This window comes from Pygocentrus nattereri, chromosome 6 (genome assembly GCF_015220715.1).
Source record: "Pygocentrus nattereri isolate fPygNat1 chromosome 6, fPygNat1.pri, whole genome shotgun sequence".
Taxonomy (NCBI): Eukaryota; Metazoa; Chordata; class Actinopteri; order Characiformes; family Serrasalmidae; genus Pygocentrus; species Pygocentrus nattereri.
In genome coordinates, this window is record NC_051216.1 from 24,276,394 (window position 1) to 24,290,900 (window position 14,507).

The following is a 14,507-nucleotide window of genomic DNA, read 5'->3' on the forward strand; positions in this document are numbered from 1 at the left end:
CTAGAGCAAGATTTTCCTGTTTAAAGACTAAGAACGCCTCGAGATGATGTACTCCAAAGGTGGCAGGAACCTGTGAAAAGCTATTGGATACTGTTTGAACTGCTCTTTTTCAGTACCTGGCTAATGCTGAAAGAAGCCAGATAGCGAACATCCCTGCCAAGAAGCCAAACGTCACAGGTATATTCATTAGCCTGGATGACTAGCAGTCGGGATTTCTTTATTACTGGACTCCCAATTATTGTACGACATATTTGCCTAAAGCGTGTTGGGTATTGAAGTGAGAAAACACAAAAAAGGACACAAAATCGTGAATTCTGTCAAACCGATGAGGCTGAGGCATAAAACAACATATTACGTGCTAGTTTGGGCCAGAATGTCTCTTTAGTTTGCACCGCCTGGGGCGGGAGGACATGATAGACACAAGGCCAACGCCCATTCTCCATCATCACCTTGACAGCCCTAAGAGGTCCAGACGAGATAACGCCTTCATTCACGTTAGTTTTTCATTCGCTGCGTCTCGCAGTCACTCCCGAACGGACTGAGCAAGCACGTGAGGCTACTCAAAGTCAAGGGTGAACATGAAGAGGGTGGTAACAGAGCGGGCACGGCTTCTTTCTGCTGATACTTTGGCCTCGGATGATTTCTAGACCTCGTGGCCACCTCGGTATCCCCTCCTGTGACTCTTCCCTTGTTTCTATGCTCATTTCGGCCACCCCCCTTTCCTCCGCCTTTCCCTCAGACTGGCTTTATGTCTGGCTGTTGGCGGCGTAAACAGACATGCGCTGTCGCCATGTTATCAGCTTCTCCTCCCCCTTTCGGTCTCGTCACAGGCAGATAGCAATAGCACAGGCTACATTACAAGGAGGGAGCTGGTGGGAAAGATAGCTACTGGTGCAGCTAACACTGGATTAAAACAAAGGATACGAACAAATGGAATAAACACGGACTGCAGCAGCGTTAAGCGGTTTGGATACAGTCTGCCAGCCTGACATCGTCGATGGATTGTACGATTTTATACTACATATAACGTTGGATTCAAAATGCGACTTACAGTCTAGTCTAGCTGTAACTCTGATGCATGCACTTGTGGCCAGCGCTGGATATTGATTGACTTACTGTGTTTATTTTGTTGTTATCCGTGTTAACTGGGTAGAATGACAGATATGACATGTTAAATTGATAGTAGCTGGCAGTCTTCTGGGAAACGTCTCCGATAAATAACTGAACGAACCAGCGTTGGCTAGGCTGGGAGCTAGCATTAACAACGACGACTGTTTTTAACTTAGCTAAGCTAGCAAGTTAGCATCCTAGCGTGCACCCCGGCCGGGGACATTGTTTAAATACCTTGAACAAAAGTGGAATTACCGACTCCTGGTAGTTATTGGAACGTGGCCATTAGTTTTATGTGGAAACTACTTGGGCAAGGTGAAATTCCTGCTGAAAGAGAACCTGTCAACACGGCAGTTCTTGTACCCTGTATTTACAACTCTGCCAGAGACCACCCCCTAGAAATGCATCACCCCGACTCGGTAGGAGATTCGGCGAGCGCCCGAAAAATGGCGCATCCGGCCAGTTTTCCCAGGCGGAGTGCCAGTAACACCGCTACTGCTTCTCCGTCTTCGTTGGCATCTTCGGGAACTACCAGCCTTAGCAACAACCTGATGCCTGCAGATGATTATAAGCCATCAGCGTTGATCCAGCCGCTGGCCCCAGCCACGTCCTCTCTCGGGACTCAGCACCCTCCTCACAGCCTCAGTATCCATTCTCAGCCCACACTGTTGCCCCAGAACCTGCCTGTGCCAGCAGGGGCACAGATTAAAAAGAAAAGTGGCTTTCAGATCACCAGCGTCACACCTGCCCAGATCTCTGTCAGCACGAACAACAGCATTACGGAGGACACTGAGAGCTGTGATGATTTAGATGAGTCCCACACAGAAGATCTGTCCTCTTCTGAGATCCTGGATGTGTCATTGTCACGGGCTAATGATGCAGGGGGGCCTGAAAGGAGCTCCTCTGAAGAAACCCTGAACAACTTTCATGAGGCAGAGACCCCAGGAGCCGTGTCTCCAAATCAACCACCTATTCTCCCCCAGCCTCATGGCACGATGGTTAATGGCGCAGTTCACCATCATCACCATCCGACACATCCCCACCACACCCATCACCACCACCATCAGTTTCACTCCTCAGTCTCTGGAAATACTCATCCCACTATATCAGGCTCAGGTGGGACTCAAGCTGGCATTCCACTTGGTGGTGTAGTGACATCCACAGCCACAACTAACGCTGGAGCTTTACCAATCATAGGCCAGAAGATGCCTTCAAATGTGGGTGGAATTCTGGAAAATGCATCTGTTGGCACAAGCGGGGTCATAGGTCAGCCCTTGGTTGCTGGTGCCCCGGGAACGTCTGCTGGAATGGTCTCTGCAGCAGGTGCTATAATTAGTGTTGTTAAGCCCTTAACAAGCAATGTAAGTAATGTTAATATATTAAACTCCAATGTGCCTGGTTTGGGTGGCATAAGTACAAACAGTAGCAGTGTAGTCTTTTCTTCTGGTTTGAATAATACTAATAACCAAAATGTAAACTTAATGCAACAGCAAAGTGGTGTAGTAAGTAGTGTCATCACTATGACATCTGTCACCACTGCCTCTGCTGTTATTGGGTCCACAAATGTTGGTCATGTGGGGACAGCTGACATGACCCAGCCTTCAACTGCTATCCCTGGCTCCAACACTCAACCTCAGCAGGCACAAATGCCCCCTCCTGCTACTACCAGCTCCCGCTTCAGAGTGGTAAAACTGGACTCTAGTTCAGAGCCATTTAAGAAAGGCAGATGGACATGCACAGATTATTATGACAAAGAGGCTCCGGGTTCTGGATCCTCTGAAAATGCACCTAGCACCCGAACAGTGGAGAGCATCCGCCAGTTTGTTCACGAGAGTGTGGTGGGTGCAGAGAGAGAGAGTATAAGCACAAGCTCGGTCAGCAGCTCAGTCAGCACTCTGAGCCACTATTCAGAGAGTTTGAGCAGTGGTGATATTGGAGGCTCCTCAGCTGTGCAGCAGATCTTTCCACAGCCACCCACACAAATGCCAGACTACTCCACCCCTGCTAATGTCTCCAAGCCTCAAATGCAGCGCCAGGACATGGTGCATCCCCACCTGAAGGCCAGTGTGCCCACCACACTGCCAGCCTGCACTCAGCAACAGCAGACTCCAGTCAACATGGGAGGCTTGCAGACGACCACTGGGCATCCGTCTCCTGCCGTGGCCCCGCAGCAGCTGACGTATGCCCAAGCAGCACAGCTGACTCCAGCTCAGGGCCTGTCAGGAGTCACTCAGCAGCAGATGGCTTACCCGCCTGCACAGCAGCCAGCGGCACCAACACAGGTAGCCCCTGCGCATGTCAACACTTTAAGCCAAGGAGGCAGCCTTCCACCTGACTTCACTCAGTCTCAGCAGATCATCCAGGCTGCAGCTCCAGGATCAGCACAAGTCTTGTCACACCTGTCCAGCTCCATCCCCCCTGTTGCTGTGGCAGGCAATGGCCAGATGATCCCGGCCTCACAGCCACCTGCTTTAGCTCAGTCACTTTCTCAAGGGTTGATACAACCACAGCAGACGCCCTCCCCCCAAATTGTCCATGCCCCTGCTGGTGGGGTCATGCAGAAGCCAGTACAGTCTACAGGGCCCGGCGTCATCCAGCCGCCCCAAGGGCCGCAGCTTTCCTCTCAGCTCTCTGTGGAGCAGCAGGGGCAGATAGGCAGTCAGGCACTAGGAACTAAATACGTTCCTGCAGTTACATCAAGCCTGCCTGCATCAAATGTGCCTCCCAATCCTCAGAGTGATCCTCAGTCCAACTTAATCCAGAATGGCGCTAAGGATATCTGTGCCCAACCTGCTGTCAGTGCCCTACATGCCACCCTGCCCTCATTTATGGCCACACAGCTGGAGGATGCCCAACGCCTTCTCATTCAGCACCAGTCTGTCCTTGCACTTCCCAAGCTAGCAGCTGGTGAATGTGCCTCCCAAATTGGCACCTCCTTAGGTCCTGAGGAGAGCGGTGGAGTCAATGCCTTAACTGCTTCAGCCAGTCTGCTGAAGAGCTTGCCTGTAGATGGAGAGGAAGATAGGTAAGTGTCTGTCTTTTTTTTTTTTTTTTTTTCTTCAAACAATTAAAATGCTGATTTCCATGTTTTTCATTTGCTACTTTTGACTTCGGAAATGTCTGCAAAACTTATTTAAGGCAGCTGTAAAAGTTTTTAAATTTGCTTAATTAAACCTATGGTTTAGCTTATTATTTGTTGCTGGTAACTGCAACTTTTTAAGTGCCAACAGGCAGCTTTTCAGTTACAGAAGTTTGCAAGAGTTGTGGAACTTTAGATTTAACGATATCAGTTGTGCCAGTATTCTGACGGATTCAAGTGATTTGATATTTCTGTTGATGCTGAAACGGATACTTTTGTGTAAAATCGTATAGGTTGAGGGAAAAAAACATAGGCAAATGAAACCCCAAGAACAGTATTGTAAAGATGAACTTGAGTCTAGTCCCCCATGAGGTGCATTGTTTAGGAACTGGTTGAAAGAAAGCTTTGCTAATGCACCCATATTAGCCCTTTCAATGTTTAATTTTTTAATGATTACAGCAACCAAAGCATGTGTCCTTATCACTTGTGATTAAAAATAGTAGCATACCTAAATTGAACTCTTGGACATGGAAAGTATATCTGTGGTGGTGAGGTATACTTTCAGTCTGAATTACAAGTCAGAGTTACATTCATGTCCGTCATGAACAGTGAGTACACAGAGCGTCATGCATATATGACTCTTCCCTACCTGACAGAGCTTGCTAACAGATGTTTCTGGGATGATGAACTGCTTGGCCACCTGACACTCCTTAATGAAACTGGCAGTTCTGTCATGGAGCATACACATTAGGAAAGATGAGTTATCAGAAATACACAGCCAAAACCTCACTTAATCAAATTATGATTTTGGCCTTCGCTGTTAATTATGATAGTTTTTAATTAAGACACCATAATGAGTAATTAGTAGTTTGCCTGCTCATGTAGTCAACATTTCCAGTTTTTAAGAGTGCTATTTATTTTTTATTATACATTAATTATATAAGCAATAGCATATTTTTATTTTATTTTGCCCCTTAACGCACCATAAGAGTTTATGTGGAGTGCTTTTTGACTAAAGTAATATTTGATTCGTTTGACATGGAGAGGTGGGGTAATGTAATTGATATTGGAGTATATTATGATTTTAGTCCTGTCTGAAACTTCAATGTTAATTACCTCTGCAGACTGCACTCCTTACCCAGTGAAGATTCCCCCCAACTTTTACCCACTACAAAACAAACCTCAGAAATAACACTTCACTTAATTAATCCTATACACATATCGTTACATTTTCCATCATGTTCCATCGTTTTTGGTTTTCTTTTGGTTTTATTTTGTTAAAGGATCGTGGCACTCAAGCGTTTACTTGTAATCAAACCGATATGTATAACTCCAAGCATTATAACAAGTTAAGGGAATTCATGCAGCCAGCAGTAATGTTATTGACACATTTTTTGTACTTAAGACATAAAAGTAGTTAGATGGTTTCAGTAAATAAAATACTTAATTAAAATTGACTGTAAAGAGGCAGTCCTTTACACATTGCAGCCGCAATGCTGTTTTTATTTAGTTGTGAAATTAGTGACTGTTTCTGTGATCAAACATTTTTAAGTGCACACTGAATCACCAGAAATGGGCAATATATTGTGGACCAATACTTGTGCTTTTTTGCCTCATTAGGGTTTATTTCAGAAATGACATTTTCCTGTTCCTGTAGGATGGCTCACTTCATTAAGTATCTGTATAGGGCTTAGCATGGGGGGGGGACCTGCAGAGAATTTGAGTCATATTTTTAGGTGTGATTGTGTAGATAAGGAGGAAGGGAAAAATTGCCTTCCAGAGAGGCAGCCTATATGGATGATGTGTAAGTGAGCAAGAAACCTGGAAATGGCATGGGGTTGACGCAATAAGATCAACTCCGAGAGAGAAGTGACAGAGTTCTAACTCAGGGCCACAAGTTTATTATCACATGGGTTATGTGTTATGGAACGGTTTCTCAATGTTAACGGTTGCATTAATTTTAGTGCCAGAGACTGTAGTCTTTTGTTTGTAGTCAGTATGATTGTACTTTATCTTGTTTAGTTAACATTGAATGGTATCAGTGGACCTGTTGTATTTTAGGTGACCGTCGAGTTTAGCCAATTTATTTGTCTAGAAAAATTAGGGTAAGAATTGATTTCCTGTCAGTGTTTAAAAACATTTTCTTTGACTAACTGATGCAAAGAATCTCATGTATGTCCTGGACAGTACGGTGTGCAGTTTTATGACTCAAAGTTGTACAGTGCAGTGCTTTAATAAAGTTATGATTTCAGCGAACTGAAAATGTAGACTAAATATGCATGCCAGTAGTTTTAGCCCAGGGAAAACTGTGCTGTCAATGCTGGTTTTATTGCAGAGTGGACGTCTGAAACATGAGCAAATCTTCAGTAAATCAGCTCTTATTGCTAGTTGAAGTCATAATATCCCACATTTTTGTCACACAGTTCCTGTCTGTTGACCAAAAGGATTAGTGCGTTTTTTTTCATTATTTTTGTAAAATCTTTTGCTTAATCTGTGATGTTGTGTCGTGTCACTTGCATGAGATTAAGTAATTGGACTTAATTTATCAAGCAGTTTTGATGTTTAGGCTAGTGCTTTTCAGCATGTGTTCAGTTTTTACTTCATATTTTGCTCAAATCCCAACAATACCCCTTGATCGGACTCAGCACAAATGATGTGAGTCTTTCTGTAATGTTCTTAGGTCATGGTGTCGCCTGGCAGACCCGTTTAGGAAGATGATTATCTCATGTTTGCTTTTTTGAATGTAATCTGCTCTTGGCAGTGATAGAAGCTGCACACGAGAGTCTCAATGAATCGCTCTTTGTGTGGAGATCAAGTAGATTATCTCTCCAATTAATGGGCCCTGTGGAATGGGAGAGGAGAGGAGAGGAGAGGAAATGCTTTCGCTCCACCAGTTCAGGCCAGAACAGATAACAAGGTGGATGACCGTATGCCATGATGCAGCTGGGTCTCATGTTTGGCCTGCCTTTCATTCTGCTCTTCAAATGACAGTGGTGGGCTTTGCTCTGCTCTACTCAGGGCTCCCATGAATGAATGTATTTTTAGTATGTTAGATCACTAGACATGCATTCTGTCATCTGTAATGTATGTTTATGATGATGCCTTGAAGGTTGTTTCATCAATTAATGTCTTCTTTTTAGAGAAGGACTATCGCTGGTTACTCTGCCTTTTTTTAAACTGATGTTATTTTGTGCCTAAACCTTCAAAGGATGCCTTTGACATTGTTGAATGTTAGAAATGTGTTCAACCGCTAGCTTGTTTATGAAACAACTGCTTCATTGTTGATTTCTTAAGCAACTAAGCATGTGGTAGCAAGAGCAGCTCTGTGGATCCTGTGTTCCGTTGTAGCTTTGAAATGTTTTATTTCTATCCAGTTTTAAAAGTGATGGTCTTGCCTTACCTCCAGTCATGCTCATTCTCGGGAATGTCAACATTTACCCCAAATAATCATTTTTAGAAAGCGAGTGCGCCTTGTTTACCACGAGTGCGCATTCTGTACACAACAGGAGTCATAGATTCAGCTTTGTTTGTTCTTCAAGCTAGTCAGTGTTGTTTCTTTTGTCTTATGTTATTTGTCTTTTGAAATTTTAAATGGATGGTCTTTTTTTTCCCCCTTTAACGCAGCCAAGGCTTCATTTGTGTAATTGGTGGGTTGCTATGAAACATTCATATGTTAACAGCATTTCATTATTTTAAAGCATTGTTTTTGTGCACATCGCAAACTGGAGAGTGCCAAAGAACAGCAACATAGTACCCATAAACTATATTACGCATATGGGTATTCATCTGGCCCATTTAGCCAAGCTCATTCAGATGCTGTTTGAACAGCAGAATGGTTAGTAGATACAACAAAATTGCATTGCTTTCTCTCCACAGAGGCCATTGCACTGTTGCCAAAGGTTAATTGAATCACTCTACTTAATTGTCAATTAAATCTCTGCTTTGATCTGTGTAATGCAAGATGTTGCAATGCCTATTTTTTACATTTTCATTGGTTGGTTGTTTGTCCAGTATTAGAAAGGAATTAGTAGTGTGTATTAGGATACCAATGGGAATGGCCATTGTTCACTTTAATTAGAAGGCTCCATTAGGTCTCTCCCGTAGGTCTCCATTCCTATTATATGAAGCAGTATGCTGCCTACCTCTTTATATTGGATGCAGTTGTTTTTGCTTAATATTAATCAACCATATATAAAATTTGATTAGTTTAGAAATGGAGCCCTGTAATAAGTCTGTATTTTGAACATCCCAGACAAAAACGATTTCCTTTTGGTAAAGTCAAGTAAAATAGCTTTACTCATCAATTCTTTCATACTGTGCAAACCACCATTCATATGTTTAATTTCCATTCAAAACAACTGTTTGTTATTGTTACAGTAAGTTATTCATTTTTCTGTGTGTGTGTGTGGGGAGGGGGGTCATAGAACCTTTAAGTGTCCACTCTGTGTCTTTATTACAGTTTCTGTTCTTTTCAGAACAATTGCTTTTGGTTTTTCAAAGAAATCTGCCAGGATATTTTTCCACACCTCCAAAGTTCAGTCTTGGACATTGGTTGCATTTTCAGCTTCTCACAATCCAGTAATCCTAAACACATTCAGTGATCTGGACTGTGGGGTGGTCATTGCATTGTTCTGAGAACATCAGCAGCTTTTTTGTTTGTGTCCATTTCTGTGTTTTTTTTTTTTTTATCTCATTCCTGTTCTCTGTAACGGTGGTTAGGAGTCCCGTTTCTGTGTAGATTTTAATAATTTTTTGAGCTCCAGTTTTCCTTTCACTGTGTCCTTCTTAATGGAGGTGGATTATCTTCTATCTAATGTCCTTTTTAACACAACATGAAAAGGAAATCAATGAAGAGTGGTCCCTGGCTTTCACGCAGTAATTTAGTTCAAAATGCAGTGATAACAACTAATAGGAAGTCACTAAAGTAATATAATAATCATGGATTTGGTTAGTACAAAGCCTCTTGTAAAGTTTTCCGTGTTATTCACAGTACAGCAAAAAGATTCTGTTACAGAATTATTTTCGCAAGGAAGAGGGGCTTGTAAGCTACAAGACTGTCATCTCAAATATTTTTGGTTATTTGTTGGTACATGTGGTACATTTTTAGACAACAATGCCTATCTTATTGCTCTTTTTTTGCACTGATTTCAGGTAATTGGAAACATAGAGATGTGTTTTCACCCTTCCTGCTGCTTTTACTCCTTTAGGACTTTTGTTGAACTGATCTGCATGTGAGTCAGCAGAGTTGAAATTGGAATGCTGTCCTTTGCTGTGGTTTTAGACCGCGCAGGAAATCTCTGGCTCAAGCGTGCAACCTTGAGCATGTGCCCATGTGCTGCTCGTGCTCTGTTAAACATGCACAATGAGATTTCCCCTCCTTGTGGCATCGGGCTGAGCGGTGTGAAATGAGGTCAGTGTGGATACAATGGTGGCTGCTGCACAAAAGGACACCTTCAACCCAGTGGCGATTTATTTGAATATTTGGCTTTTTTCAAAGAAATTGTTTGTTTCTGTTCGTCATGGGTGCTGTTTAACTTTCACTGTAAGCAGCCCAGCCTTTTTAATGATTGAATGAACACATTTACTATTCTATGCTACTGTTGTGCGACAGGTTTTGCTCTACCAGACCATGTTTCTTTGATATCATGTTCATCTTTGGTATTGGAGGTGAAAATATTGCTGTGACAGCTCTGGTTTCTAGAACAAAGGATCTGTCTTTGTCCCCACCTGGCTACCTCTAAGGGATTTCTCCCATCTGCACCGTATCAGGGCTTTCTAGCCAACTCTGTTCCAGCACCATGTGTGCTACAGATTATCTGCCAGTCAAGTTTTGATCCCTGACAATGCTAAATGCTAATTCTACCTAACCAGCTAACAGCTTTGGCCTGGATGTCATTGTGAGAAATCACATCACCCTAAGCCAGCTGACGTATATATTTTGTAGAAGTGGCATTTGTACTCTAGAACTCATTAGCCAACATCTGTACATGGTCTCGCTAACGCGTTTTGTCTGAATGACCACACACAGCAATGTTCCAAGATCAGGTGTAAAGCTTCCCAGAAGAGATGAGACAAACTACCTTTTAACACCCTTAAAATGTTGAATGAGCGTGTATCTACAAACTTTTAGACATGTATATGTATTTTAATTTATTATATTAGTTAAATAACTTCTGGTATTTTGGGGAGACTAATTATTCATTAATGCTTTTATTTATTTATCTTAGAAAAGCTAGTTAAACAGTTTTATTTGAAACAAACCTACTGGGTTGTAAGGTATCCTCTGGCTCCCTGCTAATGTCGGGCTTTATAGTTCTCCCCTTCACTTTGTCCAAAATAATCCCACTCTCTGTGTGAGGAGGCTGAATGAGAACTAGGCCCTGTATTTAGCATCCAGCGTGCCACTGTATGAGCCATTAGCACTGAGTCATTGTTTCAGCCATGCCAGTGCCGCCTGGCCGCCAGCCATATCACTGCTCTCCGTTCCTGCCCCACATGCTAGCCAGCCCTGTCTTTTATGCGAGTCTGCCCGCTTGTCTGAGCCACAACCAGGCTGCTATAGCGACAGCCTAAAACCCCCAAACATAGCCATTGTAGAGCCAACACAGGTCTCACCCTACTTCTTCTTGAGCTTATCACATTTAGGGAAATTGAGTGTTTCTTGGTGTTTAATACCTTATCATGTGACTTGGTCGGTTTTTGATGCCTTGAACTTGGAATTGATTGATTTAATTGTTTGAAAATTAGCTGTTGCGGTTTGGAGTTTAAGTTTTGTACTATAACAATCTTTGTTGTGGGGTGAAGTGTTCATACTCGCTCTACTATAATGATCATGGCCTCTGCTGCAGTGTGTTTGAGGCCCAGGCCCTGATTGTTTTCATGGCAACAACAAGAAACAGTGCTGTAAAGAGAACTTTGAGACTAGCTCCGCTTTAGATCTTGTTTGTTCCATGCCTGTCCTCTGTCTTAGGTTCACATGGAATGGAAAACTACTTGTGAAGGCTGAATGTTTATGTTTATCCGCACCAAGAGTGCTGGAGGTCTCAGGCAGTGGTGGAGCTCGTGGAAGCAGTGGCCGTGCTCCTGTCTGGATCAGTGGCTGACTGCTGGTGTTCCCAAATGACCCCTTCTCCTTAGTGCTCTCCCTTGGGTCCTCTGACCATCTGTTGAAAAGCTAGTCTCAAACTGGGACTCGTTCATATGTTCCTAAGATCATATTTTCTGTCCTTTGGTGTATTTTGACCCTCAGTTATTCAGCAAGATAGATATAATATAACTGGGTGTCATTCACACAGTTTTCTGTAGTAATACTGATGCCTATACTACTGATTTACTAAACATTATATTCTTTAAAATTACAAACCAGAGGTGGGTGAGATTTAAAGAGACAAGGGAAGTGGCTGTATTTACTGACTGCAAGTGATTGCAGATTAAGTAAGAAGCACTTACATGCTTGCGGGATGTAAATTAAACAGACCAATATGAGTCTAGATAAAGGACACACTGATATAGGAATTGCTGCCTGTTGCTGTTTTTTTTTTTTTTTTTTTTCCCCCTTTTTTTTTCCAATACATATCTGCGAATGCTGATACACATAATATTTCTGAAATTTGTGGAGGAGAAATACATCAAATATCAGTCTGAAATATTGGTCAAACATAAACAGATGTCTGCAGAACATTTATTTTTATTATATATATATATATATATATATATATATATATATATATATTTTTTTTTTTTTTTTTTTTTTATTTATTTATTTTTCATTTTTAAAAATGTTAATTTATTTTATTTACTTATTAATTACGTGCTTATTTTTAGGCACATATCTGGGATCCCTAGTCTAGATTTTAGGAAGGGCATGCTTATTTTCTTACTGATACTGTTAAGATTCCTTATGTATTGCAATTTGATGGTAATAAAGCAATTCAGTTGGTAGACTACTAAATTTCATTGCCTAGCCCCATATATAAGGTTAGAAAAGTTAGGTTTAGTGTTCACATCTGGTCTTGGACTACATTGTTTTTACTCTATCTTTGGGTAAGAAGGATTTGTAAACTCTTCTCAAGACCAGTGGTGTTTATGTATTTCTTGCCTGGATGTTATTGGTATATTCCTAGAATGGGACTTCAGGACACACTTACTCAGTTTGTTGATGGTTGACTAACTGGTAATAGCTTTCCTTCTTCTATATGAGGGGCATCTGAAGACTGAACATGACTGAGGTTTCTGCCTGAGCTTGTTGGAGTCTGAAGTGCCTGGAGCTCCTTCATTGAGCTGGGTTTAGTTCTCTGTAAATCATAGTTATGTCCCTCCTGGCCTTTTACCTGCACGCACATTCTCTGAAACCTTTTCTCCTCTTTCTCTTCGGAGCTGAGGGATGCCAGGGTTGGATTCACCCTTTTAATGCTGAACTGCTCACCTAAAACTCTGCAGTGTGATTAAAGCTTTTAGATTATACATGTACATGCTCAGTCGCTGACAGGTGCCATTTACTGTCTAGTCTCAGCAGCAACCATCCCCACTGGCACAGCTCCAGACCCCCCCAACATTTATGGAAGCCCTGTAATTATTTTATTTGTTTATGTGAGAACTGAGATTGTTTCCAACGCTTCTGTGAGAGTGTGTCTGTAATGCAGGTGGTTGGGTGACAGGTGCTGTGAGTTATTGTTTGAATTACACTCAGCCAAGTCCCCATTCCTGATAGATGATTCACCCAAGACAAACGTTGCTAACATCAGCAGGCTGTAATTATCGGGATTCTTGAAGGCATTCATGCTTATTCAAGTGATTAAATAGAGTAACATTTTCATCCTTTGTAATAAACGGACTCAAAGGATTTTTTTATTAACCTCTTCATGTTTTGTTACTGACAGTTCTTATTTCCTTGCTTTTGATGAAGCCGTTGCTTATGGACTAATAGATAATGTCATGTTAAAATGAGGCTAGTCACTTTATTAAATGTTTTTATTTTGGACATTTAAAACTAGAGATGAGTCATTTGAAACTAAATGAGGCAGAAAGGTAGGACTCCTCCTATGCTCAGCTTTTGTCAGTGGATGAATAATATCTGTTATACCTTATGGAGGCATGAGTCATAGTATTGAGTTAAAGGGAATGAAGGCTATCCTGTATGGTTTACTCAGCAGCTATTGAATGTGCAGGATGTACTGTATGAGTATTTATCTGTTTGTTTGCATGTGGAAAAAGCCAGAAGAAAATTTCCATATCAAGACGACCATAAATTTTCTTGTTGGATTAATGGTGTTTTATAGGTGTGTGTGTGTGTGTGTGTGTGTGTGTGTGTGTGTGTGTGTGTGTGTGTGTGTGTGTGTTTTTTGTATAGTATAGAGCAGCAGGCGTAGATCCAGTGACATTCATGCAGTATTGATGGAGAACTTTCCCTGAGCCCTCACAGTCCACTCATTCACTGTGGGGCCAGGTAATATGAGAGACACACACACTCTCTCGTTTGGTCTGTTTGCATTGTCCTCACTTCATTCATGTCAGCAGTAGCCCACTCTCAGTGGTAATAGTAATAGTGCTGTGATCAATTAGTAGTTCACTTTGTTACATACTACCAGTTGAGCTTGTAATATTTGTCCAAATTAGGTACAAATGTTTTTGACCAATATCTATATTAAAAACATTTAGCATATCACAGAGTAACAGATCATTTACATCTTGTCAGCTTTGTAGTTTAATGTTGCTAGTCTGTGCTGTACATTTTGCATGGTTTTTTAAGAAAAATAATCATTTCAGCTATGTTATAATTGATGTCAATACTTTGGGTCAAACTGAACAAAGGCAGACAACAAAACTGGCCTAATCCCCCAGTTTAGTTCAAAAACAAAGTTCTGAGACCTGTCTAAAGCTACACATTTATGGCATTTGGCTGACGCTCTTATCCAGAGCGACTTACAATTTGATTGTTTTACACATACCAGACGCAACATCTTAACATTCTGAAAGATAATGCTTCAGAAAACCTGAATATTGAGTGAAATTATTTTTACAAAAAAAACTATTGTCTCTTTGTTACAAAATGTCTATGAGGAAGATTGGAGCTACAAATCCTAAATCAAATAACAAATATTCAATAATAATTTTTTCACACTTTTTGTGATCCCTTTTGAAATTTGAGATGCATGCATAAATGTGTGATAATGTGCTGGGATGGTGGGCTTCAATCCCCTGCTTGGACAAGCACCCTACACTTTACCAATAAGAGTCCTTGGGCAAGACCTGTTTTCACCTACCTGTGTAAAATGATCAAATTGTAAGTCACTCTGGATAAGAGTGTCAGCCAAATGCC

At 41.6% G+C, this 14,507-nt stretch overlaps 1 protein-coding gene across 1 annotated transcript in view; it reads left to right on the forward strand.

Moving 5' to 3' along the window:
- The first annotated feature begins 720 nt into the window (after positions 1-720).
- Positions 721-14,507, forward strand: part of tsc22d1 (TSC22 domain family, member 1) — a 36,926-nt gene continuing 23,139 nt past the window's right edge. Inside the window, exon 1 of the mRNA XM_017710872.2 lies at positions 721-4,135. Within this exon, the coding sequence (XP_017566361.1) occupies positions 1,404-4,135 (2,732 nt within the window). The 5' untranslated portion in view covers positions 721-1,403. The remainder of the gene's footprint in view (positions 4,136-14,507) is intronic.